Source organism: Bombyx mandarina, chromosome 28 (genome assembly GCF_030267445.1).
Source record: "Bombyx mandarina strain Sakado chromosome 28, ASM3026744v2".
NCBI classification, from domain to species: Eukaryota; Metazoa; Arthropoda; class Insecta; order Lepidoptera; family Bombycidae; genus Bombyx; species Bombyx mandarina.
The window spans coordinates 8,433,878-8,460,677 of NC_143233.1; the positions used below are offsets into that span (position 1 = coordinate 8,433,878).

Here is a 26,800-nt window from a genome sequence, read left to right on the forward strand (position 1 = left end):
ATATACATATACATACACCAAAATAACATTTTTTACAATTTTTGTCTGCTGTTTGTTCCGGCTAATCTCTGGAACGGCTGAACCGATTTTGATGAGACTTTCACTGATAGGTAGCTGATGATATAAGGACTAATTTAGGTTAACCCCCTGGTCAAAATCATGTTCTAAGATTCCGTTACATACTAACGTAGATACTAACTTACGTATGAAGCTAATAAAAACATATTAAAAATAATTAAACAAAACTTCTTTTAATCAGGTTTATTCTTAAACAAATTATTTACAAAATTTAAACGCAACACAATTTCTTATTTAAATTAGCACAATCTGCTTGTATGTGTTAATTAACTCTTATCTTTTGTCCAATTGACAGGGCAAAGGGAATATAGCCCATACAGCCAATTTTAACTATGCAAATATTAAAACTATATTTGGACCCTTTCACTTCGCAATATCGCAGGGTTATTTAAACAAAAAGATTTTATCAAAAGGATCCTCTGAAGGCCTCTAAAATAACGTTCAAAAACACATACGCGACGAACAAGTCATGTGTGTAATAAAATCGAACACGTATTTGTATTGCGCAATTACTGGAAATAAGGCGTATTGTGCTCTCAACTATCAACTGGATCTCGCCAACAAACAAACAAACACATTCGTTTTAAAATACTAAAAACTATTTATATACATATTTCGATCCAAATCCAAACATCAAGCCTTCCTAGATGACTATTGGTCGACACGAACATAGATACATTAGAGCATTCTTATTATTTTTTTATTGTCCTTGTAGGCAGACGAGCTTACGGCCCACCCGATGATGAGTGGTTACCGTCGCCGATGGACTTCAGCAATGTTAAGGGCAGAGCCAAGCCGCTGCCTAAATTAAAAGATAATATATATTAAGAAACTAAAAATGCGCGGTCAGTCTGTCTATCTCGTACAAGTCCGACATTATCTCCTCGACTTTTGTACCGATTTTCTTCGCGATCTGTAATCAAATCAATTCGTTAATCTTCTATAAATAAATAATTGATAAAATAAAATTTTTACTGGTGGTAGGACCTCTTGTGAGTCCGCGCGGGTAGGTACCACCACCCTGCCTATTTCTGCCGTGAAGCAGTAATGCGGTAATGCGTTTCGGTTGGAAGGGTGGGGCAGCCGTTGTAACTATACTTGAGACCTTAGAACTTATATCTCAAGGTAGGTGGCGCATTTGCGTCGTACATGTCTATAGGCTCCAGTAACCACTTAACACCAGGTGGGCTGTGAGCTCGTCCACCCATCTAAACAACAAAAATAATAATAATAATACATTTTCAGTTTTATTTGTACGATCAAATCATCTGGCTTTGGTCGCGCCTTCGAGACATCTGTATACATTTGGATGTGTAATTGAGATCACTGCTCGTGAGGTGTTAAGTGGTTTTCTAAGCACTACATGGCTGTCGCGTATTTCGAAACATAAGCCAAAGTCGTACTGACTAACACACTTCACATTTCAAATAGAGTTGGGGTAATGACGGTACCCACCGACACGATTTCGACTACCGCCAAAAATTAATCTCGATTTTTCGTGTGAGTGAACATTTGTTTTAGATACATACACTTAGGTATAATTAGAAAAAAAAATATTTTTTTGTCTACCCATCTGCCGGTAGCTTCTATGGGCTATTTTGGCTTCACTGCGACTTGGATTAAAAATTCTTTTCTATTCTTTTTTTTTTGCCCTTGCAGGCAGACCGGCATACGGCCGACCTGATTGTGAGTGGTTACCGTCGCCCATGGACTACAGCAATGCCAGGGGCAGAGCCAAGCCGCTGCCTACCGTTATTCTATTAAAAGACTAAAATTAAAAGAGAGATTAAAATATTTAAAGTACAAATTAAGATTTAAAGTTTCGCTATTATTTTACTACTGAGAAGATCCGACGAGTGGTTATGGCGTCAATCTGTAAGCCACCGATACCTAACAATAATCTGAAAACCAGTTTAAATGTTAAGGGGGGGGTCATCTCACGTCGTGCTGGTCGGCGCGCGGCATGGCGGCGTACAGCGCCACCAGGTCCCCGTCCAGCACGCCCCGCGCCGCCCCGCCCCCCGCCGCGCGCCGCGACACCTTGTACGTGCTGTACCGACACCCACGCGTTAATTTCATTACCTACCCCTACTTAATCTCTTTTATTACACCGTCTCAAACTTTTTCGTCTGTGTGTTGCATGTCGCGTGACGGTCAGCCGCGGAGTAGGGGTAAAGTGAAAGACGCTCGTCAGAGCAGCCAAGCCCAATATGGCGGCGCCTATAGTTCGCAGCAGCTGACCGTGTAGTGTATAGACTATTACTCATTTGTGCCAGTGCTCCACGCTGTTTTGTTTTTTGTCAGTGTTTAATGTAGACTGTTGTTTGTCAGAGTTAAATGTCTTAATAATGTGAAAAAAAGTTTCACTTTTACCGTGGTTTCATAAAACCACACAATCATTTTTTTTTTTTAATTCGCTCGTCGAACTCGACGAAGACAAGCAAGAGCCGGTGTCGCCATGCTGCCTATGACTGTCAAAGCAGTCATACGTTCTACCTTGACTAGGGGGACGCTCATTATACAACACAACTGAGACTTCGAATTCGATGTCTATGGTCTCGGACCACCTCACATCAGCCTATCCTAACGAATAGGTACTGTGCGCCTGTACAACAAAATCCCACAAGATGTTCAGAACCTACATAACTACATATACATTAGACATGTGTAAGTAATGCGAGTGATATTACTCGGGTAATATTACTCTACGATGTAATGCAACATCACACATTACGCGAAGGAAACAAACATCACACCATCACCCAACATGTTTCTTTCTTTGTCGTGTAATGTTGCTTAATACACGAACGGAACCGAGCGAGCGAGACAGACCGATCGACGCAAAATAAATGAGCAAGCGACACGGAATTATTCCTAGTGATTTGGAACCGTATGTCCTGGCCGCTAGGTACATTTTTATACCTATGGTACGTCTGAATTTTAATATAGGTATTTGTGTTTATATTTTTCATGCGGCCAGCCGGTAGTTTCCCGCAAGTACTTACTTAATTTTTTATTCGCAACTTTTGTAAAATCGCTAGTCGCTCGTAATTGTTTAGTAATATTTCATATTAATTTTTGTGTTTGATTTGAATTACTTAAGCACTTGTTTGAAGATAGTTTTATTATTTGTTTTAATGCGTGTTTAATAAGTGAAAGAAATAACGGCGTCTAAATGAAAGTACAGTCCTCCTTGGATGCACTTTGAGGATATCGCGCCGAAACAATGCATCTACTGCTCTCGTATATTAACATTATTGTCGAGCTCAATTTGCAGTCTAAGTCGCCATATGAAATCCGTTCATCCCACAATAAATTATATTAAGTAAAAAATAAAATTATTATATTATTAAGTAAGTCAATCTCTGTCAAGTAATATAACAGTGTATTACAATACAAAGTTCATACTTTGTATTGTAATACACTACTGTAATGACACACCCGAATCAATACCTAAGTGATGTGTATCAACACATCACTTAGGTAATGATTCGGGTGTATAGATACAATGTATTCGTCGTCACAGTATCTATTGAACGCACCGAGTAATGTTAAGAGTGATGTGTAATGTTTTCGAGTAATATCACCTGTCTGTAAAAGTGATGTCATATCACATTACATTGGGAAGTGATGTTTTGCGCAAGTCTAATATACATAGGTTTAAGAAAACTATAAAAGAACATCTGTGCAATAAAGCTTACTATAAAGTCAATGATTATCTAGAAGATTGCACAAAGTGGGAATGAGCTGCTCGCTCCGGGCATTTCAATATTGTAGTAATTGTTACGTAATAATACTCATTGTAAAAATGAATATTAAAAAAAAAAAAAAAACTATTTAAAAAAAAAAAAGACATGCTCGCTGAGTTTCTTGCCAATTCTTCTCAGGACGGAGGCTAGTTCTTGTGAATTGGCGGTAGTTCTTTTTGATGTTCAACAAGATGTACTTTCATTTATGTTGAATAAATTTTTTTTGATTTGATTTGAATAACCAGGTCATCGGACCTCATCAGGTCGCGGTCCGGCACCGGACGACATACCGGAAGGCCCTCGGGTTGAGGCCGGCTATGTGGCAGTAGTAGTTGTTCATGACGTTCTGCAACATCAGTAGGCGCCGGTACATCTTCTCGGTGACCGGCAGCACGTAGCCTATGGCGCCGTCCAGGGTCGCTGCACGAGTGACAAACATCAAAATTAATTTTGCTTAGATGGGTGGACGAGCTCATTGTTAAGGTTGGTTCACTATAACGTTTTTTATGTGAACCAAATTTGTTCTAAAACGTTTTTACCATCGCACCGCCCGCCGCCGGAGTAGAGTTCATCCATACTACCTGGAGCCACTGCGGTCATCCACAGTGCGTTTCCAGAGATCTTTTTTGCCACGTACCATCCGGCTATGGAATGAGCTCCCCTCCACGGTGTTTCCCGAGCGCTATGACATGTCCTTCTTCAAACGAGGCTTGTGGAAAGTACTCAACGGTAGGCAGCGGCTTGGCTCTGCCCCTGGCATTGCTGAAGTTCATGGGCGACGGTAACCACTCACCATCGGGTGGGCAGTGTGCTCGTCTGTCTACTAGGGCAATAAGATAAAAAAATTAAAAAATAAAGCATTATCTGTGAACTATTCCACGCGGACGAAGTCGCGAGCAAAAGCTAGTACTTTAATATAACAGGAACAGCTGGCATGTCCAAACCAATAGACTCACTGAACATGCTGACGTGTCGCTTGTGCGAGTTGTCGGAGTCCGGCAGCGAGCGCACGTTGATGCGGAACATGGCGTGCACCTGCTGGCCCAGGTGGTAGTCGCTCTTGCGTATCAGCCGCTGGCCTGGAACAGATGGGGGACAGATAGACGCGATAACTTTTTTTTTCTACCTTTGCTGATAGCCTTGATAGGCTAATTCAGCTTTGCCCTAACGTGTAGGTGAGCTCACGGGGCTCAAACCGGAGTGTTGCTAACACTGGCCCTAGCAAGAGCAGTGCTTCGCAGAATCTACCACCGGATCGGAAACGCGACCCAGTGAGAAGATCCGGCGAAAAACTCAGTGGGCTGCAATCTATAAATCGACGGTTACAACGGCGACAATAACTAAACATGCCCGGAACTAAATAAAAAAACAATTTTGTTTTTCTTTGATGTCCCCCCCATCGAACGCATTCCTTTTGTTTATTTTAAGTTTATTTTATACAAAGGTTTAGGTCTTTTATTTATCGATTGAGGCACTACGAAGTCTGCCGGGTCAGCTAGTACGGTTTATTGGTATGTCATCCATCATATCACCATATCATCATCATCATCATCACCCCACGCTTTTTTTTAAATAAAATATATATTTTTCAATTTAAATTTATTAAATTTTATTTTCTATTTTTTAGTTCAATTTTAAATAAAGCGGGTTTTTTAGTTTTTTTAAACTATTATTTATATCTCATGATTTAGTTACATTTTCCATAAAAGCGTATTTTTAAAACTATTAAATACTTTAACATCAATTCCTGCCTTATCGACTATAGATAAAAATTATATAGATTGGCAAAAATCTTATTTTGCAAACTGAATAATGGAATAATCTTATCAAATTAGTGTATTGCCATCGGTCCTCGATAAATCTACAAAGTTTGAATGAAATCTGGCGGTTTAAAGTGGGTCAAAATCGCGTCTAGAGGAGTCAGTTACAAACATACAAACATACATACAAGTGAAGCTATAATATAAAGCGTGTAAAAAAGGAAGAGAGTGACATCAACAATGTTGCCAGTCATATAATTTTATTTTCCATACTAAAATGTTGGAGTTGCCAACAAACAGATCGGAGGCGGGTGGACGCGGTAACGTCGCGCACACAGTGTATCGCGAATAACAACGGTACAGTCGCGGCGACAAGTTCCTCGGACTTTTTTGTGGGAACGCGAGGAGTGAAGTTGTGTGATTTGTTTTATTTTATCTATTTAGTGCTTCTTCAGGTTTAAATGTGTAATAGCGGTGGTTTATTAACTGTTTAGTATCTATGAAAGTGCACAAACGTGCAAAAGTGCAAATGTGAACGTCGAACCCGCGACCCTGGTCGCCCCATACCTCCGTAGCTCTCCCTGGCCTGCGGCTGGTACATGAACAGCGCGAAGTTCCCCTCGGCTTCGCTGACCAGGAAACCGAGGTTCGTATTATCCACCATGAACTCCATATCGTATATCTGTAACGAAATATACATATGTATATATTAATACGTGAAGCAAAAACTTTGTATCCCTTTTTACGAAAATTGCGCGGACGGAGGAGTATGAAATTTTCCGCACTTATAGAGAATATAGAGAAGAAGTGCACAATGCTAATATTTTTTTAAATAATGCATAAAAGATACATTAAATCAATAAAGAAAGTATTACACACACTACATACCATGTATTTGACGCACACACATATGTATATGTACTCTTTGTTTATTATCAAACTTTAGTTTGTCAAAAACTGTGGTTAAATTGAAAATAGGTTAATATTGTTTATCTTTAATATTATTTGTATTTATAGTGTAGTCTTGGCGAAATCTGTGATTATAGAAGTATAATAAATAGTCTTTGACAATATAACCATAATAATGTTTAAACATAAAATTTCAATTGATTAAAGTCAAATTTCGACTACTGCGGGACCACTGCTTATCATAATATCTTGCACTGCACTAAAATTCGCATGTCAAATAATGGCAAAGCGTACACGCTGCTTTTAACTTATTTAATAACTCATTTTCAATATGCGAATAACACGATTTCTTTCTTTCATTCTTTCTTTCTTTCTTTCTTTCTCTCTCTCTCTCTTTCTTTCTTTCTTTCTTCACCTGCGCGGTCCTGAAGTCCCTGGAGACCAGCGAGAGCGTCCTGTGCGCGGGCTGGTAGCGCAGCAGCGAGATGGACTTGTAGACGTCGGCCACCAGGATGAGGTTCTTGACGGCCAGCATGCGGTGCACGTATATCTGGGTGTCGATGAACGCGACGCCCACTAGGTCGTTGTCCTTCAGCTGCCATATGTATATCTGTTCGATCAATAACTAGCATTAGAATTATATGTATACTAGCGGCCTACTCCGACTCCGCTCGGGTCTTTAACAAAAATTTCAACGATATTTGACATTATTTATTTTTTTAAATAAAAGAACACTCATTGCGGCATAAGTATCATAGTTAGATATATGCTGTCGCGATACTTTTTGTAAATAATAATGTGTTCTACAAAGTCATAGTAAATGATTTTAATCTATCATCAATAATTTTCGAAGCCTATGTCACTCGGGAATAGTGTAGCTTCCAAACAGTGAAAGAATTTTTCAAATCGGTTCAGTAGTTTCGGAGCTTATTCAATACAAACAAACAAACAAATATTTCCTCTTTATAATATTAGTATAGATATAGATATATGGCCGGATCTGCCATAATACCACGGGTTACGCCGCAGGCGAATCTAGTCTAAAAAAGTAGCCTAAGTTACTCTTTATCCTCAGCTACCTATCAGTGAAAGTCGAAAGCCTGAGATTCGAACACCGGTGTATCGCTCAACACGAATGCAGCGGACGTCTTATCCTTTAGGCCACGACGACTTCAAAGTAGTGGGCCGCTAATTACTAAATATAAAACAAACATGTAAGTGCCTCTATATCGAGGTACGTGTCCTGGACGGTACCTTCTGTCCGACGGCGGAGATGAGGTAGCCGAGCACCTGCGTGAGCGCGGTCACCGGACCCTTCTGCTCCTTGGAGTAGATCTCCTTGAACCGGTTCTTGGTCAGCGGCTGCCCGGGCTCCGGGACCACGTCGATTATGTCGTAGATTATTATCTGTGGAATTAAAGGGGTTTTAGCGGTCGCAGGATATTAGGGCACGCTGTCCGTCTGGTGCAGTGGTTGTCAAACTTATTTTGTCTACTACCCACTTTGAGAATTACTGGTGGTAGGACCTCTTGTGAGTCCGCACGGATAGGTACCACCACCCTGCCTATTTTTGCCGTGAAGCAGTAAGCGTTTCGGTTTGAAAGGTGGGGCAGCCGTTGTAACTATACTGAGACCTTACCACTCATATCTCAAAGTGGGTGGCGGCATTTACGTTGTAGATGTCTATGGACTGTATGTCAATCTTCTCCACTCTGTCCGGTTCTGCGCCATATGTACCGCTCCCTGTATCTGGCCTCCAGTCACCTCCTTGAGTTGGTCCACCCATCTAGCTGGCGCTCTTCCTCTAGCGCGCTTCCCCTCCATTTGTCCGATAATGATGAGTTTCTCCAGGCTGTGCAATGAGGATCACATTATGTGCCCAAAGAAACTCCGGATCCTTTCCTGGCACATAGTCAGCAGGCGCTTGGTGACCTTCAGCTCTTCGAGGATGGAGACTCCGATAACCACTTAACAGTAGGTAGGGCCGTGAGCTACAATACAATTTCACAAACAAATTCCAAAACACAAATACATTCAAATACAAATTCCAAAACAATAACTTGATTGTGACGAGACTTGGTATATAGTTGTTGGCAATCCAGGTAGAATTTCTGTTAGCATACCACCACTGGATGTTTTTTTTGGGGTTTTGAGACCTGGTAACTAAGACCTTTCAGTCATGTATTATTTTAATTTATATTGTTATTTTTATGAAAAATAATAACATGGAGTGAAATGAAGATGATTAATTTGAGACCTTAATCAACTGGGATGAAATTAAATGAAATGAGATGAGATGATATGATATAAAATTTACATTAAAACGCAATATAATACCAACACAATATCATATTTCAGGGGAATGCTTGAGTGAAGTTTCTCAGACTCGTGATCTAGGGGTGGAGTTTGATACCAAGCTGAATTTCACTAAGCACATTGACAAAATTATAGATGCCGCGAACAAATCACTGGGTTTTGTACTTAGGAATGGTAGGGAGTTTAAGAAGGTTTCCACTACGCTAATGCTTTACAACAGTTATGTTAGAAGCAAACTTGATTACTGCAGCACTGTGTGATGTTTTTTGTATGTAGGAACAATAGGGCATGTTAGAATAGAACAATAGGTTTTGTATGTAGGAACATACAAAACCCATATTAACAGGATTGAGATAATTCAAAAAAAGTTACTTCGCCACATGTCGTACCGTTTTAGGCCGCCTAATTATGTTAAATCTTATGTTGATAGGGCTAAACATTTTAAAATGCAAACATTGAGTGATCGCCGCGATATGTTAGGTTTATGTTTTTTACATCAAGTTATGAGCGGTACTGTCGACTCCCAATCCATCCTCAATAAATTCTCTTTGAAGGTGCCATCCAGGTTACCTCGTCGCCCCGTTGCTCTTTTCAGCACCCACTTTAGCAGAACCAATCTAGGCAAGCACTCACCTACTCCTCGTCTAACTAACCTTTATAATAATCTAGTCAGAAAAGTTGAAAACCTTGACATATTTGGTGATTCCCTTCCAATATTCAAGAACAAAATTATAAAAAGTTGTTGTTGAACCTCAGCCTCAGCCTTGGTCTGAGTACTCGGGTATTACTGTCCTTGTTTTTAATTTTTTATTATTATTAATAGTATTGTTAAATCTCTATTGATATATTAATGTAATGCATGCTGTGATTGCCTCTAATTAGAGTTGCAGTTATCAATTGCTCTATACATGTCAATGTTATTTTATGTCTTACTGTAAACCCTGTCGGTAATCCTTAAATAAATAAATAAATACAATCTCAGTAAAATGGTGGTCATTTACTGAGATTTTTTCAGTGGACTTTTTGGAGGATCCCGAGAAGTTACGTCCAGCAGCTTTGTTTCATTTTCCCACATTTGTGCACTTCCACAGATATTAAACAGTTAATAAACCACCATTATTACACATTTAAACCTGAAGAAACACTAAATAGACAAAATAAAACAAATAACACAACTTCACTCCTCGCGTTCCCGCCAAAAAGTCACCAATGGATGACGATTGGAGTGTGGATATAAAAACTCACCCTCCCCCTAGAAGTGATATCCTCGCTGTAATTATAATTAGTTCCTATCGCTATGTAACCGCGGAGACCGGATCTAGAACAAGAGAAAAACAAAGATATACACTACGATCGTTGTGTCGCTTTGTGATAAGAGTTCTATATAAACTTTATAAATCGAATTATTTTTTACTTATTAATTTTATAGTAGCTAACCCGGCAGACTTCGTAGTGCCTCCATCGATAAGTAAAAGACCTAAACTTTTTGTATAAAATAAACGTAAAACAAACAAAAGGAATCCGTCCGACGGGGGACACATCAAAGGAAAAACAAAATTGTTATTTTTATTGAATTCCGAGCATTTTCATATTTATCTACTGGACTTCCACAAATAATTCATATTCATTCATACAAAATTAGCCAAATCGGTCCAGCCGTTCTCGAGTTTTAGCGAGACTAACGAACAGCAGAAACCATTTTTATATTATATATTTCATATATTAAAGGGTCCCCCAGTAGTCGAAATTATACTGTTGTCTTCTTCTAATGGTTCTATTGTCAAAGACTATTATACTCTTACAATCACAAATTTCGCTAAGACTACACTATAGACAAACAATATTAATCTATTCTCAATTTGACCACAGACTTAAGCAATAAACAAAAGAGTATTTAAGCGTGTTAGTGTCAAATACATGATAGTATGTGTAATGTTTTTTTTTTATAGATTTCATGTATTTTATATGCATAATTAAAAAAAAAAAACAATGTTCAATGAAATTGAAATTGAATTTCAATTGAATTTCAATGAATTGAGATTTCATACATTTCGGTCGCGCAATTTTCATAAAAAGGGATACAAAGTTTTTGCTTCACGTATTCATATATAGATGAGCACACTTTCTTTTTTCTTTTTTATTGCCCTTGTAGGCAGACGAGCATACGGCCCACTGGTGGTAGGACCTCTTGTGAGACCGCACGGGTGGGTACCACCGCCTCGCCTATTTCTGTCGTGAAGCAGTAATGCGATTCGGTTTGAAGGGTGGGACAGCCGTTGTAACTGAACTGAGATCTTAGAACTTATATCTCAAGGTGGGTGGCGCATTTACGTTGTAAATGTCTATGGGCTCCAGTAACTACTTAACACCAGGTGGGCTGTGAGCTCGTCCACCCATTTTAGCAATAAAAAAAAACCTGATGCTGAGTGGTTACCGTCGCCCATGGACTTCAGCAATGCCAAGGGCAGAGCCAAACCGTTGCCTACTGACTCTAGCCTTACTGTTGTGCATCAAAACGTTTACCTGGTTCCTTCGTACGACAGCGACACGTTCTTGAGACACGTCACGTGCTCCCACTCGTCCAACTCGATCTTAGTGTTCGGTATGATCTCCCAGGAGACAGGGGAGAACAGCATCACCGAGAAGCGGTCCAGCATCGGGTACGGGAACCTGGAATCGTAGCATTCATGAGATAATGAACGAGCTCGTGTTCATTTTGTATTTCGAAGTGAAACTTCTTTAGAATCGTTGATGAAACAAAAAAATAAGTCCCCGTAGTGTTTTTTTTAATACAGCGCCATCTATGAGATTGTTTAATACTAACGTGTGTATGAAACCTCTTGTAGTGAATTTTAATTTAGGATTATACGTGAAGTTAAAATATCAATTCACAGAGGGCGCTACCTCATACTATAAAAAATGATTTAAAATTATTTACTAATGACAATATTTTACATTTACTTAGACATTTAGGATCCCCAACATCCCCAAACTTCAGTGTGAGAGGCTTAAACGACAAAGGGAAGATCTTCCACTGAGCGGGTGATATTACTCGGTAGACCGACGCGACGGTCCGAATGTTGTTGTTTGGAACTTGTATATAATATGCAAACTTATCTTGAAAATGTCATGAGCGAGATTCAGGCATCTGTCGAATATCTTGCGTTGTATGATGGCTACCCGCCACATTAGCAACACTCCGGTTTGAGCCCCGTGAGCTCACCTACACATTAGAGCGAAGCAGCACAGGTAGCAGATAAGAAAGGCTGCCCGATCTGAAGCACCGCATACCTGTCCCCTTTGTTCTCGGCAGACTTCTCCTTGTCCTCGCCGTTGAACTTGTAGTAGACCGTGGTGGGCTGCGAGGTGGAGGCCACGAGGCAGTAGGTCCTGGACTCCAGGTGGAACGTGACGTAGTGCGGCGTCATGCGGATGGGCACCTTGCGCACCGCCCACGCCGCGTCGTACGACAGGTGCGACGGCAGCGCGCAGATGCGGAGCGACGACTGTGGAACGGGGGGAGGGGAGGGGAGTTGGGGGGAGAGATCATACAATACAACTAGATTGCTTAATGATTTTTTTATCGCTTAGATGGGTGGACGAGCTCACAGCCCACCTGGTCTTAAGCAGTTACCGGAGCTCATAGACATCTACCACGTAAATGCGGCACCCGCCTTGAGATATCAGTTCTAAGGTCTCAAGTATACTTACAGCGGCTGCCCCACCCTTCAAACCGAAACGCATTACTGCTTCACGGCAGAAATAGGCAGGGTGGTGGTACCTACCCGTATGGACTCACAAGACGTCCTACCACCAGTAAGAGGTTTAGTTTTTCAAACTATTATTTAGTTTTATTAGCGGTTGTCATTCTTGCGCGAGTCCCCGGACCGACCTCGGCGTTGAAGTACAGGAAGCCCTGCGGACAGTTGGTGTTGTTGAAGGGCGCGAACGTGTGCACGGGGGGTCGGTCGGCGTGCAGCGGGTGCAGACGCAGCTCGCCGCGCGCAGACAAGAACATCATGTAGGGGGTCGCGCCGCAGACGAACACCCCGCTGTACCCGCCCACGTTGCCTGCGGACCGGACACATACGTTGGTTTCAAGTCGACTTTTTGGCGAGAAATTACTCTTAAATATTATCTATGCTAATCATGTGCGTTATCTGTGCCAACTATCTAACTAAATACAAAACATATTTTCCAAATAAGATACGACCTAAACGTCTCGGTAGTGTAACTATGTAATTACACAGATAACCCTAATATCGATGTATAAAATGTTATACATCGATATTAGAAATTATATTGATTTTTAATATTGTCTATTTTTGTGACAAACATCCTTTATATATAGTTAGCAATGACGCACCGTGCGCAAGCGCTACGGGTGGCCCCCGCCCGCGCGCGCGCACATCACCCGCGTCTTCCTATCGATCGGCCGGCCAATCCGTAACCTGCCTTGCCGTCGGATGCTTGTCGTATTTTACCTGCTAACCCGCTTCGTAGTGCTTGCGCATAGTTTTGCTTAACATTTAAATTTAGCTTAGTGTTGAAGTTTGTAAATTTGTTTCCTTTTCCTGTGTTTGGCTGTTTCGTGATCTGTACTTCAATTTTCGTTCTACTCTTCATCTGTGAACTGTGTCTAACTTACTCCTAATAAACTTAAGTGAATGTAACTTTGTAAAGTAAACTGTGTATCATTTCTACGCTTACCATATTCGCTTTATCTGTCACCAGGTCATAAAATTGATAAAAAAATACGAAGCATTTCAAGAGGCTTTTTGGTGGAAACACGACGAGTGAACTTGTGTGATTTGTTTTATTTTGTCTATTTAGTGTTTCTTCAGGTTTAAATGTGTAATAACGGTGGTTTATTAACTGTTTAATATCTGTGAAAGTGCACAAATATGGGAAAATGAAACAAAGCCGCTTTAGATGGGATTTTTTTGTTCTACCTAATCGCTGGTAGCCTTAGGGGCTATTCCAGCTATGCGCGGACTGGTAGGTGGGCTCACGGGCTCAATCTGAGAGAGTTTGCTAACACTAGCCCTAGCAAGAGTAGTGCTTCGCGGAATTTACCACCGGAACGGAAACGCGACTCACTGAGAGGATCCGGCGAGAAACTCAGTGGGCTGTGTCTGTGGGTTAGAATAGATGAATTCGACGAGGACGGTGACAGATGCTTGGCGTACCCAAAGCCACCAGTATCTTAACAATACATCCGTCTTATACATGCTATTTAAGTGTACCTAAATACGTCTAGATAAATCTTCAATGATAGTGAGGAGTGCTGCATGCAAGAACATGAATTATTAACATAACATTATTTGAGGCCGTCACCGCAAAAGTGGCCTAACCCTGACTTTTTCATATTCGTGTTTGTTTATCACAATATATTTAATTTTAAAACGTAACAAATTTAGATGCCAAACCGGGCCCTTTCACCCATAGGTAACAGATGGCTTTGTAAACATCATTTGCACGTATTGTTTTTGCCTACGAGCGAACTGTGGCAAGCTTAGGCCACTTTTGCGATGACGGCTTCATTTATTCATTAACCAATGAATTTCTTATTAAATTATACATACAAACATGTTTACTTATAGTATATATTTTTATACATGAGTAGATGCAGCCCATTTAGTCACCATTTCTAAACAACACCAAAAAAGTTAAAAACCCGAGCAAATATCGATTATTCCACATTCAAATTATCAGTGCGGATGATATGAGCGGCTGCCCCCCGCGGTCCCCCCCCCCTTTGCTCACCAAAGTACCGCAGCTGCCGCACCCCGTCCCGCACGCCAGCCGTCTCGTAGGTGTCGGCGCTCTGTGCGGTGCTGGGCACGCTCTCGTACCCAAACGGGAACGAGACAGTCACCCGGCAGAACCGCAGCTTGAGATTCCCCCGGGGGTATTTGTACGCCTGGGGGATACGATAATAAATAATCTATACATATAAATAAAATTGGAGTGTCTGTTTGTAATATTGAAATAACCGCTTTTTTACTACATGCATAATATGTATATATACGGTACATACACCAAAATAACCTTTTTTTACTATTTTTGTCTGTCTGTCTGTTTGTTCCGACTAATCTCTCGAACGGCTGGACCGATTTTGACGAGACTTTCACTGACAGGTAGCTGATGATATACGGAGTAACTTTTTTTTGGACTAGCTTCGCCCCGCGGCGTCATCCGCGGTACGACAATAAACGCGGGTAGGTAGCATCGCGGTCCTCAGCTATCAATAATAAAATTTAATGTTTCCGAAGCGAAGCGAGGGCGGGATAATAAAATAATTTATTGCCTTTCACATTAAATAAAATAAAATACAAATAAAAGAAAAGAAAAAGAAAAAGGCTATAGGAATTGGCTCAACTAATGCTGTTTTGAGTCGATAAATCGGACAGCGCTGATTTCGCATCGCATTCGTTATAGCAAACGTCAAGCTGTGCTGGAATTACGAGGAGTTAGTCGGCGCTCAGCTAGCCTCAAGGATCCTTTTAGCGTGATTATGAAAATACGATTAGTCGGTTATCTATACTAATGTTATAATCTATACTAATCTATAGTAATATTACAAAGAGGAAAGATTTGTTTGTTTGTTTGTATTGAATAGGCTCCGAAATTACTGAACCGATTTGAAAAATTCTTGCACTGTTCGGAAGCTACACTATTTCCGAGTGACATAGGCTACAAACTTTTTTTGGAAAAAAATAGGGATCCTTACTAAAACTCCGATAATGTAACCCAAGGTGAAAAAAAATTACCTAAAATATTCTTTACAACGCGTGCCCTGCGAAAACTATTGATGAGAGAATAAAATAATGTGCTACGACTTTATAGAACACATTATTAGTTACAAAAAGTGTGGCAACAGCATATGTCTAACTATTATAGTTATCCCGCAATAAGTTTTCTTTTATTTAAAATAATAAAACAACGTCAAATATTGTTAAAATTTTTGTTAAAGACCCGAGCGGAGCCGGAGCGAGCCGCTAGTCATATGTGTATCGAGAAGTGAAAAGCTATTTGTATTACGCAACATTTATCTTTGTAATTAAAATCCGTTTTATTTGGTATGAACTGTTCAAAGTTATTAATTGAACTTAAATTGAATTCACTCCATTGGAATTTTTTTTTTATTGCTTAGATGGGTGGACGAGCTCACAGCCCAGCTGGTGTTAAGTGGAGCCTATGGACATCTACAACGTAAATGCGCCACCCACCTTGAGATATAAGTTCTAAGATCTCAGTATAGTTACAACGGCTGCCCCGCTCTTCAAACCGAAACGCATTACTGCTTCACGGCAGAAATAGGCAGGGCGGCGGCACCTACCCGCGCGGACTCACAAGAGCTCCTACCACCAGTAATAGCTAAAGAAGTCTTTTTGTTACGTCATTTTTTCCAAAAATTTAATCTTTAAATGGTTGTCTTGTAAAGTTACAAAGATATCGCTTAAGCCAAATATCCTTTCACTCCCCGATATTGTTATTATAAAATTTTTCCAACGTAAACAATGAGTGTCCTTGAGGGTTCGTGACGTCATCATCGCAAGCCCGCGGTACCCTCCCGGGCGGGCTCACATGACGGTTGGGGTTCGCAGTGCGCTGGTGTAAGACTCAGAACACGCTGATGTCCAGTGTCCGATGACTGCTCATGACAGTGGAGCGTATTGTTAGCTCGTAGTCATGCGTTCTAATTTGAAGGGTGAGCCGACGTGATGTCCATGGGCTTCTGTATATAGACCTATGACGCCACGCCGCACTAAGCGCACTGATCACTCCGTGTTTTTTTTATTGCTTAGATGGGTGGACGAGCTCACAGACTACCTGGTTTTAAATGGTTACTGGAGCCCATAGACATCTACAACATCTACAACGCCACCCACCTTGATAAGTTCTAAGGTCTCAAGTATAGTTACAACGGCTGCCCCACCCTTCAAACCGAAACGCATTACTGCTTCACGGCAGAAATAGGCGGTGGAACCTACCCGCGCGGACTCACAAGATAAAGATCACCTGATAAATCATCAGTTCGTTTTGCATCCTCAGCATCAGTATCACCCTGGAACCCTTGTGCCCCAGACCGACGACGCACAGTTCCTTGAGCTTCTCAGCATCAGCGTTGTGTGACGGCGCGCTGATGTCCTCGTCCTCCATGCTGTCTGACATCGGGACGGACTCCAGGCTGTCCGCCAATATCTGTCAAAGGAGTATTTGCATGAGGAATCAGAAGGAACACCGTCCTGATAACTTCAGTATCGCTTCACGGCCAAGACAGTTAAAATCTGCATAGGCATAGACAACGAATATCTCAGAAATACAGATTACACAACCTTCGTGGTACCTCCGGACGTGTTATCAAATTATACCAATTGTAATACCAGGACGAATGTTGATAAGCTTGCGGACCACATATCGATTCTGGAGAAAAATGTCTCAACGAATACCAGCGCCAACGCGGGTTCACTCCTTAATTTACATATAAAACTACTTGGAAGTAATCTTGTTAGCAAATATGTGATTATGTGGGGGCAATTACAGCCTGCCCCCCCTCCGTCCCCCGGTACCCCACCGGCGTAATGCAACATTTTCCATCAGAGACCGCTGCTGAATAATAAAACAGCGGCGTACAACTTGGTACACGTGAATGAAGTGAAACTTCATCTATCTATCTAACTATCGATGCCGCCTCGCCTATTTCCGCCGTGAAGCAGTATATAACAGGTATACAACGCGCGTGCGTTCGAGTGTCACGCTCACTCTCGCTCTGTCTCTTTCTATTTCATGGTAGAGTTAGACGCATAACGTAACCTTTTTGGAAGTGGCATTAGAAGTTTCACTTCAATAAAAATAATGTCGAGTGAATTGAAATTGGTTTCCCAATATGACCCCCCACCCCCAAGCGTAAGGACTTTTTTATTGCCCTTGTACGCAGACGATCATACGGCCCACCTGATGGTGAGTGGTTACCGTCGCCCGTGGACTTCAGCAATGCCAGGGGCAGAGCCAAGCCGCTTCCCACCGCTTAATACTCGCCACAAGTCTCGTTTGAAGAAGGACATGTCATTTCGGGTGTTCAAGGACGGTGTTTCCCGAGCGCTATGACATGTCCTTCTTCAAACGAGACTTGTGGAAAGTATTTAACAGTAGGCAGCGGCTTGGCTCTGCCCCTGGCATTGCTGACGTCCATGGGCGACGGTAACCACTCACCATCAGGTGGGTCGTATGCTCGTCTGCCTATACGGCAATAAAAAAAGAAAAAAATATAGTGACACCGAGGAAGGATCTTGAATTAGTGTATCCGTATACTGACCCTGTTTCCAGCGCACGAGTCTCTCACCAGGAAACTCAACCTCATTTCCGGCAACGAGTATATCTCCAGGTTGCCGTTGTCGCGGACGCAGAACAGCCAGTACGTGGGCTTCACCTCCTGGAGGTACTTCTTCCACCAGCGCGACATCCGACGCGGAACTCCTGGATTCTTGCTTTGCTCCGCCAGCATTATCTGTATCAACGAAAGAAAAAGCTTGCTAAGGCTAGCTTTAGTATCGTGCAAATGGCGTACCACCATAGACCATGTTTTCCGTTGAGATATGATGTTAAATCAATTGTACTAGTTAACATATCGACGCTTGAAAGGCAAACATGACTAAGCGACAATAACTGCTTTGTACATAAATTGTGAAAGGCAATAACCATAATATTCGATACGCAAAAAATTTATATTTCTAGGTCTATTAAAATCATTTCAATCCTACAGCTACTAGCTAGATTCTACTACAGCTAGATTCGTTAAAATAAATTTTATTTTCAGGTATTTCAACTTTAAATTAGTCTACTGTAAATTTCACGCTTGTCGCTTAGTCACGTTTGCCTTTCAAGCGTCGATATGTACTAGTTAAAAAAATATATTTTAAAGCGTGGTAGGAAATATCCAGTTCAAGGTTGGCAACTATACCTACCACCATTTACAAAGGCAATTAAAATATATATAAATATATTTAAGGCTATGCTGGGTAGGGAAAAAACGCACAACACATTCCGACTCGAGCATCCGAACGGAGCGGAGGTCTTTGTTGTTATTGTTGTACACTTGAAATGTAATAAATGGAATTCATTGGAAAAGTGAGTCTTAATTACTGTCACTAAGGAAGGCAATGATAATGATGAAGAGAATCGCGCTGCAACGGTGACGTCGTCATTATAAAAACACCACGGAACCAGCCTCTCTGTCAAACATATAATAGAAGATAAGTGACACTCACGCTGGCCATGGATGCAGGTGTCTGGTCGCCTCCGTACAGCATCTCATCTTCGTCGTTTAGCTCATAGACCACGCCGGGCTTGAAGGCCTCCTTCTTCACGTTCTCCTTCAACTTACCGGTGAACTCACCTTTGACCTGCAAACGTCACTGAAGTGTGTATACTTATATATTATAGCATAGCATAGCATAGCATAGTATTAGCATAGCATTTAGTATATAACATAATTGATAAGTGTAATCTCGTATGTCCCCCTAATAAGGCGGACCATCCAGAAACATAGGCTTCTTCATAATTGTAAACTAGGATTAAGATGATTATTAAGCACGGAATACACACAAGAAGACGTTTTCCTTTAACCCCTACCAAAGTACAGCATTACATCACAATCGAACCAGAGGTTCTCAAATGTTCACGTTCCACGTACACACATGTCGTGCCACTAATGCGAAATCTCAAAGCATATTGTCTTATCACATTAAAATGTTTCTGATTTGTTTTTTTTTTCTACCAAAGCTGATAGGCTTGAGAGGCTATTTCAGCGTAACCTTAACTAGTAGGTGAGCTCACGGGGCTCAAGCCGGAGTGTTGCTAACACTGGCCCTAGCAAGAGCAGTGCTTCGCAGAATCTACCACCGGATCGGAAACGCGACCCACTGAGAAGATCCGGCGAGAAACTCAGTGGGCCGTGTCTGAGGGATAATTTTAGGACGATAACCGGTGCTTGAGGTACCTAAAGGCACCGTTAGTGGATCGGGAAGATCCGAAATGACGTGTTTGGAGCGACGTCGACTGCTTTCCATTCTTTCCGCAGGATCGGGAATGTAGTTACCAGCGGCCACGGTGAGAGGGTTCTCGTGTCGTGCCGCCTTATCCAAGTGAGGATCCTCATTAATGAGGAAGCTACGAAGAAGAAGTGCACCATTTATCGGCGGGTACAGTACCTGGTGGCCGGGCTCGGCGAGGTCGGGCGCGAACAGTCCGCTGAGGTCGCGGTGCGGGGCGGCGCGCACGAGCGGGGGCCGCGCGGGGACGCACTGCCGCGTGGGCGCCAGCCGACCCGACGGCTGCAACAAACAACACAATTATATATATTTTATTGCTTAGATGGGTGGACGAGCTCAAAGCCCACCTGGTGTTAACTGGTTACTGGAGCCCATAGAACTTCGTGCTACGATAGAGATCAGAAAACAGTTTTTTTTTTATGATTGAAGGATTTATGGTGGCCCGGAGGTCTTTCCAGTTTCACCCGGCAAGCAAAGACTCAGCCAGGAGGGGTGGGATTTGCTAACAGCCACCCAAACGCCTCCGAAGGAGACCTAACAACTCAAGAGCAGCTCCTTCGCGAATGAATCTACTACCGGATCGGAATCGCGACCCGCTGAGAAAATTCAGACGTGAAGCTCAGCATTTCTGATGCATTTCTGTCGTGAAGCAGTAATGCGTTTCAGTTTGAAGGGTAGGGCAGCCATTGTAACTATACTGAGACTTTAGAATTTATATCTCAAGATGGGTGGCGCATTTACGTTGTAGATGTCTATGGACTCTAGTAATCACTTAGCATCAGGTTGGCTGTGAGTTCGTCGACACGTCTAAGCAATTAAAAAAAAACATGTGTGTGTGCAAGTTACACACAGTAGAAGTGAAACTTATAAATAAGATATGGATATACAGACTTTCCCACTACACAGGAGCATACATATGGACAATGTTCAGTAGACGATAGTGGGGATGCTACGAAGAGTCGCACAAAGCGGAGACCGAGAACGTCTAATGTGTTCTATCTCATTCTCTCGCCGGCTGAATCCTATACATTTATGTGTTTGTGTGACTGTGGAGGCGTTACCTGCCCGTCCTTCCCCCTGATCTCCCTCAGAGCTAGCACGATGGCGCGGCCGCAGCTGGACGTGACGCACAGGTAGGGGTCCGCGACGGCCGCGTACTGCGCCGTCCACTCTAGCTGGATCGACTGCAGCTGCACGCCGCCTGACACAAGCACAACAGCTTCAGCAACCTCACGCACGATGCAGAACCAAAGCCGATAAACAAACAGCTTAGTTTGACCAAACTGCTTAGCTTGATAAGTTTTATTAGGTAATTTGGGAACACGCATTGTAACGCAATCAGGTCGTTAACCTCACGCGTCATTGTATTACATTGAGAACAGTTTTTTTTTTTTTGTTTCTAACTTTAGCGGTGAAGTGTGGAGAATCATCAGGACCAATCTTCCAATGACCCTGAGCATCATCATCATCATAGTCAGTTGCTCTTGGCAGAGCAGTCGTGGCATGTGGAATTCTTGTTTATGCCTTGACAGATGCTTTCCATAGTTTGTGAACTGAGGCTTGGCGCACACATTCGGTAAGTGGGGTTGCAGTAAGGTCTTTCGCCTGATCAGTGCAGCGCATCGGGATTCGTCCACGAGATCTCTTACCATTGACCCTACCCTGAACAACAAGTTTCTCGATAGACTCTGCTGGCCCTCGCGATACGAGTCTAAAATATCGAAGAATCCTGGATTGTATTGTTGACGACAACTGGGCACAACCCTAAGACTAATTAATCCACGTCAAAGAGGCGAGGATCATCATCTGGATGGACATCAATTGGATGTTCAGCAGTGGACAGTGGACAGGCTGAGATGAAAGAGGCGGGAGCCATCTCGCGCTGATGTAGAGTTTCTTTTTCATGTTTCGTAGAGACATTTAAACTACATTTACACGTGTTTTATCGTCACCATACTTTACTTCCGACGGTAAAAGAAGGTAAGGAAGAAGAAGGAAAGGTAACGGTAAAAGAAGTTTTAGTTATGACTGGCGGAAATTGCGTGGAATTACATTCAAGTGACTGAAGATCATTCTTGACAAGAGGTTCTATCCCTATTTGTATAATAATAATACAGCTTGATACTAACTATACTACTATGCTATGTAACTATACTGAGACCTTAGAACTTATATTTCAAGATGGGTGCCGGTATTTACGTTGTAGATGTCTATGAGCTCCAGTAACCACTTAACATTAGGTGGGCTGTGAGTTCGTCCACCCAACAATCCAATAAAAAATACAGTGATTTTCTGACCAGGTTGATTCGGGTCGGGACGGTCCGCGGTAGGGGGACCGCGACAGAACCTAAGAGTACCCATAGAATGCTCACCCTTGATGAGTCGAATGGTGGTGGTGGTGACCTGCACCATGAACTTGTTGTTCCCGAGGTTCCCAGCGAAGATGGTGGGCGAGCCCGTCATGAAGCCAGAGTTGTCCACCTCGTTGATCTCCTGGCCAGTTTGTAGGACCTGGCGTTTTGACTTTATTTAGGACACGTGTTGTAATTTTGGAACGAAGTTCCTTATAGGACGATGCGAAGACAGGGGAAAACGGAAGGGTGGGTGGCAGAGGGGAGGAGGATGGGGAGGAGGAAGGGAGAGGCGACGGAGGGGAGGAGGATAGGGAGGGGGGGCAGAGGGGGAGTTATCCCCCGGCACTGCCGAACTTGTAAGTTCGGTGAGCTCACCATGGAGGAGTCGTCTTGCGTCAGTATCAAATACGCGTGCGTTCCTTCGTTTTCTCTAGTGCTTTCGCTCTCTCCGAAAACCGACCACATGTCGATACAACCTGTAATCATAATTACGTACAATCATTGGCCACGGGCTAACCAATACGCGAATTGGCGCTAGTTTGAGACATTAACGACCCCCACATAAATCCGGGAGGATATTATTAAAAAAATGAAGCACGCACTATTACTGGTGGTAGGACCTCTTGTGAGTTCGCGCGGGTGAGTACCACCACCCTGCCTATTTCTGCCGTGAAGCAGTAATGCGTTTCGGTTTGAAGGGTGCGGCAGCCGTTGTGACTATACTGAGACCTTAGAACTTATATCTCAAGGTGGGTGGCGCATTTACGTTGTGGATGTCTATGGGCTCCAGTGACCACTTAACACCAGGTGGGCTGTGAGCTCGTCCAACCATATAAGCAATAAAAAAAAATTAAAAAAAACGCAAATCTTGAAGTATTATTTTAAAGGAGCTCGAAAATTTTTATTGCGCACCTTTGCACACCTTTTTTTAAGCACATTGGACCTGGTCTTAAGTGGTTACTGGAGCCCATAGACATCTACAAAGGAAATGCCGTCACCCACCTTGAGATATGAGTTCTAAGATCTCAGTACAGTTACAACAGCTTCCACGCCCTTCGGCAGAAATAGGCAGGACGGTTGTACCTACCCGTGCGGACACACAAGATGCCCTACCACCAATAATTACATAATTTGTATTTTTTCCCAATTTACATTTTATTACGCGATATTTCAAAATCTTTCGTGAACATTTCTTAAGTACGTATTTCATTACAAAAATTGGTACAGCCGCCTGCGGGATTCGAGCACCGGCACAGTTGCATCGCTACATACGAACGCACCGGACGTCTTATCCTTTAGGCCACGACGACTTCAATGTACATTAAACTTTAGATTTAGATAATGAATGATAGAAGGGTTATTTTGATAATATCCTGAAAAGCACCCCACGCTTTTTTTACAAACAACTTTTTTTCTTACTTCTTCTTTTTCTCCACCTTATGCCACCTTATCTCCATCTTTTTTTCTTACGCTATTTTTAATTCAAATTTACTAAAATTTATTTTCTATTTTTTTAGTTGGATTTTCTATAAAAGCGTATTCTGTTAGTTTTTTTAAACTATTATTTTTTATTCCAATTTAATAATTATGAAGTCGTCGTGGCCTAAAGGATAGGGCATTCGGTGTAGTCACATCGCTCGATATGAGTTCACCGCCTTATCCTTTAGGCCACGACGACTTCAACGTACATTAAGCTCCAGACTTAGATGACCACAACTCTACAAAAAAAAATTCGTTCTTTGTCCTAACGTTTATACTAGGTTTGTTCGGTTCATTATTCACAAAGGCTGAGACCTGGACCTTGAAAGAGTCTGACAGGCGACGCATAGACGCGTTTGAGATGTGGTGCTGGCGGCGCAGTTGCGCATCCCTTAGACGGCTTTCCGGACCAACGCTTCCATCCTCAACGAGCTAAAAGTTGACCAGAGGCTATCCACCAAATGTCTATATAGAGTGCTCCAATACTTTGGTCATATAGCAAGAAAACCCTCTGACAACCTGGAGAGACTCATAGTGACGGGTAAAGTGGATGGAAGACGATCCAAAGGTCGTAGCCGAAAAAGATGGAGTGACCAAGTGTCTGAGTATCTGGACATGAGACTGAGCCACGCACTTCACTGTGCCACTGACCGACATAAGTGGCTAAAAATTACAAAAAAAGGTCACAGGCAGGCACATCACGATGCTCAGCAATGAGCGATCGACTGAAGGAGGAGGAGGAGGATTCACAAAAACGAAAATAAAATACATTTTTTTGGTATAAAGTTTGCTTTTGTGTTAGTTATATAGTAATAATACTGATTTTTTATAAATTTTAATTAATTTTAATATTTTCAAAAAAAACCGCGCTATGAGAGTGTGGTGTTTACGTTTACACAGTGCCACTAGATGGCGCTCGAGTCATAAACAACGATCAGGTGTTTTGTACAAGCCCAGAAAAACTTAAAATGTCACGAAAATGTAAATATACAATGCTGATGCATTTTGTTTCATATGTGGTCAATTTATTAAAGTTCAAAGTCAAACGGTTTCATGCCATGTATTTTTTTTTCGTCTAATCACGATCTAAAATATCGAAATTTTATCCTTTGCAATCAAAGTCAAATTTGGTGTTGACTCGCGTAATGAACTCACCGGGTAAATTGAAAGCAGTGATCAACTGAGGTCTGACCGTCCTCTGGAGTACGGTCAGGGCGCCGTTCTTCCCTCTGCCACTACAGGTCACCAGTTCCACCAGAGGATTCTCCTGCTGTCTGCTGTACTCCTCGGAGAGAAGCTGGGGCTCTCCCATAGACACGTCGCCGATCGGACATATGTTTAACAGCGAATCGCATACCTGTATTATTATTCATTTTATAGTTGAATTTAAATTTTTTCAATTTTTTTTTAAATATTAAATTGTCATCGGTCCTCGATAAATCTACAAAGTTTGAATGAAATCTGGCCGTTTAAAGTGGGTCAAAATCGCGTCTAAAAGAGTCAGTTACAAACATACAAACATACATACAAGTGAAGCTAATATAAATCGTGTAATAAAAAGAAATTAATGTGAGGTTTTATATTCAGGTTGGGCCAGTGAAACGGTTGATGGCTTCACAAAACTTGATGCTTTATTTCGTCTTATTATAAGTAACTCTATAAATGGACAAATTTGATTCGAGCCCTACACCCCGGCAGAGGGTAATAGGAAAGAATGATGATGATGATAAGTAACTAAAAAAAAAAACCAATATAGTATAATAGCCGGCAAACTTCTTGAGCATTTGTTGACGTAGTGGGGGTAAGTTTGCGCATGGTACACTCACGTGCAAAAACATTATTTACTCTGCGTCATAATGCAATTAAATTATTAAAATCAACATATGTATTTATTTATATATTTATGAAACATCAACAAAAAAAATAGGTTAATAATTGTAATAATTTAATCTTGGGGTAAAATAGATATTCCTTCTATTAAGTCAAAACTAGAGCTGTTGCCAGGTCTTGGTTCAGTTGAAGCGAAGCTGGTATTTGTAATTTTTTTTTCGTTATCATAATCTTGACCATCATCATCATTGTTTTTATCACCCGAGTTGCTATCATCGTGATGAGTCAACATAGGGATCATCGGTGTAGTTTACAACTCGGTCTGTTCGGTCTACTTTTTTGTCTATAATTAATTATTTTTTGAAGATATTCGATTCGTAGTAATCGAATGCAACTTTTTTCAATTACCAGCTTCCGATTATTTTCTGTTTTTTTCCATCTGAAGCCTAGCTCTTTCATAATTCGTCGTAAACTTCATACCGAGCCATTAAAATTTATATCTTCTTTAAATTTTTCGAAGCCTTTCTACGGTACGGAGTTTCGCTGCTTGTTATGTAGTTATTATGATTACATCTTTTTATTACAGATTGAACGAAACTATCCATTCCGGTAACTTTCTTCTTCCCAGATCTTTTCTTACCCGGAGTCCGAAACACGGCGAGCAAGCCAGAGCCTTTAGCTTCGTTAATAATGCACCTAACAGTACTCACGGATGTTTTTGTTGCTTCCGAAGTCTGTTTTACTTTTTCCATATCATTCTTCCCCTGTTTTATAATGAAGCAATATACGTCGTACACAATTTTTCTACCCTTTCTTTTGAATACTACACCAGTTTGTCGCGGCATAGCGTATTTTTTATAAAAAATCAACAAACACTCAACAAATAGCAATGGCAACAAAGTCAACAAGCAATTATAACAAATAACTTAACGATAAATAACGATAGACTTTTCACTGTACGCAAGCGTACTTTTGGGAGCAAGCGGAACGAGGGCGCGGTGCGGGACGCAAGGCTCGACTGATCTACCAATAACGCGCTCGATACGATTTCCCCTGCCGTCGCGCCTCACCCTCACCACCAAAGTGATCTAAAATTCGGTTCTGCGCAGTCAAGGTCATTTGCTCAAGAAGTTTGCCGGTTACTATACCCACTTATGCAATCTGAAGATTGCCTAAAATTTTCAACGAAATCGGTCCGGTCATTGAGACTATAGAATATACATAGGCAGATCCACTTTTATAGATTAATTTATAGAACCTACATACAG

At 41.7% G+C, this 26,800-nt stretch overlaps 1 protein-coding gene across 1 annotated transcript in view; it reads right to left on the minus strand.

Moving 5' to 3' along the window:
* Positions 1–246: 246 nt before the first annotated feature.
* CPSF1 (cleavage and polyadenylation specificity factor subunit 1) overlaps positions 247–26,800 on the minus strand; it is a 36,009-nt gene continuing 9,455 nt past the window's right edge. Inside the window, exons 10-29 of the mRNA XM_028183840.2 lie at positions 24,858–25,059; positions 22,599–22,699; positions 22,242–22,380; positions 20,931–21,070; positions 20,029–20,151; positions 19,087–19,221; positions 18,135–18,326; positions 16,838–17,020; positions 14,579–14,735; positions 12,705–12,883; positions 12,104–12,318; positions 11,336–11,482; positions 10,058–10,130; positions 7,751–7,903; positions 6,912–7,106; positions 6,155–6,269; positions 4,784–4,906; positions 4,118–4,247; positions 2,020–2,128; positions 247–991 (exon numbers count right to left, since the gene is read on the minus strand). Of these exons, the coding sequence (XP_028039641.2) occupies positions 911–991; positions 2,020–2,128; positions 4,118–4,247; positions 4,784–4,906; positions 6,155–6,269; positions 6,912–7,106; positions 7,751–7,903; positions 10,058–10,130; positions 11,336–11,482; positions 12,104–12,318; positions 12,705–12,883; positions 14,579–14,735; positions 16,838–17,020; positions 18,135–18,326; positions 19,087–19,221; positions 20,029–20,151; positions 20,931–21,070; positions 22,242–22,380; positions 22,599–22,699; positions 24,858–25,059 (2,892 nt within the window). The 3' untranslated portion in view covers positions 247–910. The remainder of the gene's footprint in view (positions 992–2,019; positions 2,129–4,117; positions 4,248–4,783; positions 4,907–6,154; positions 6,270–6,911; positions 7,107–7,750; positions 7,904–10,057; positions 10,131–11,335; positions 11,483–12,103; positions 12,319–12,704; positions 12,884–14,578; positions 14,736–16,837; positions 17,021–18,134; positions 18,327–19,086; positions 19,222–20,028; positions 20,152–20,930; positions 21,071–22,241; positions 22,381–22,598; positions 22,700–24,857; positions 25,060–26,800) is intronic.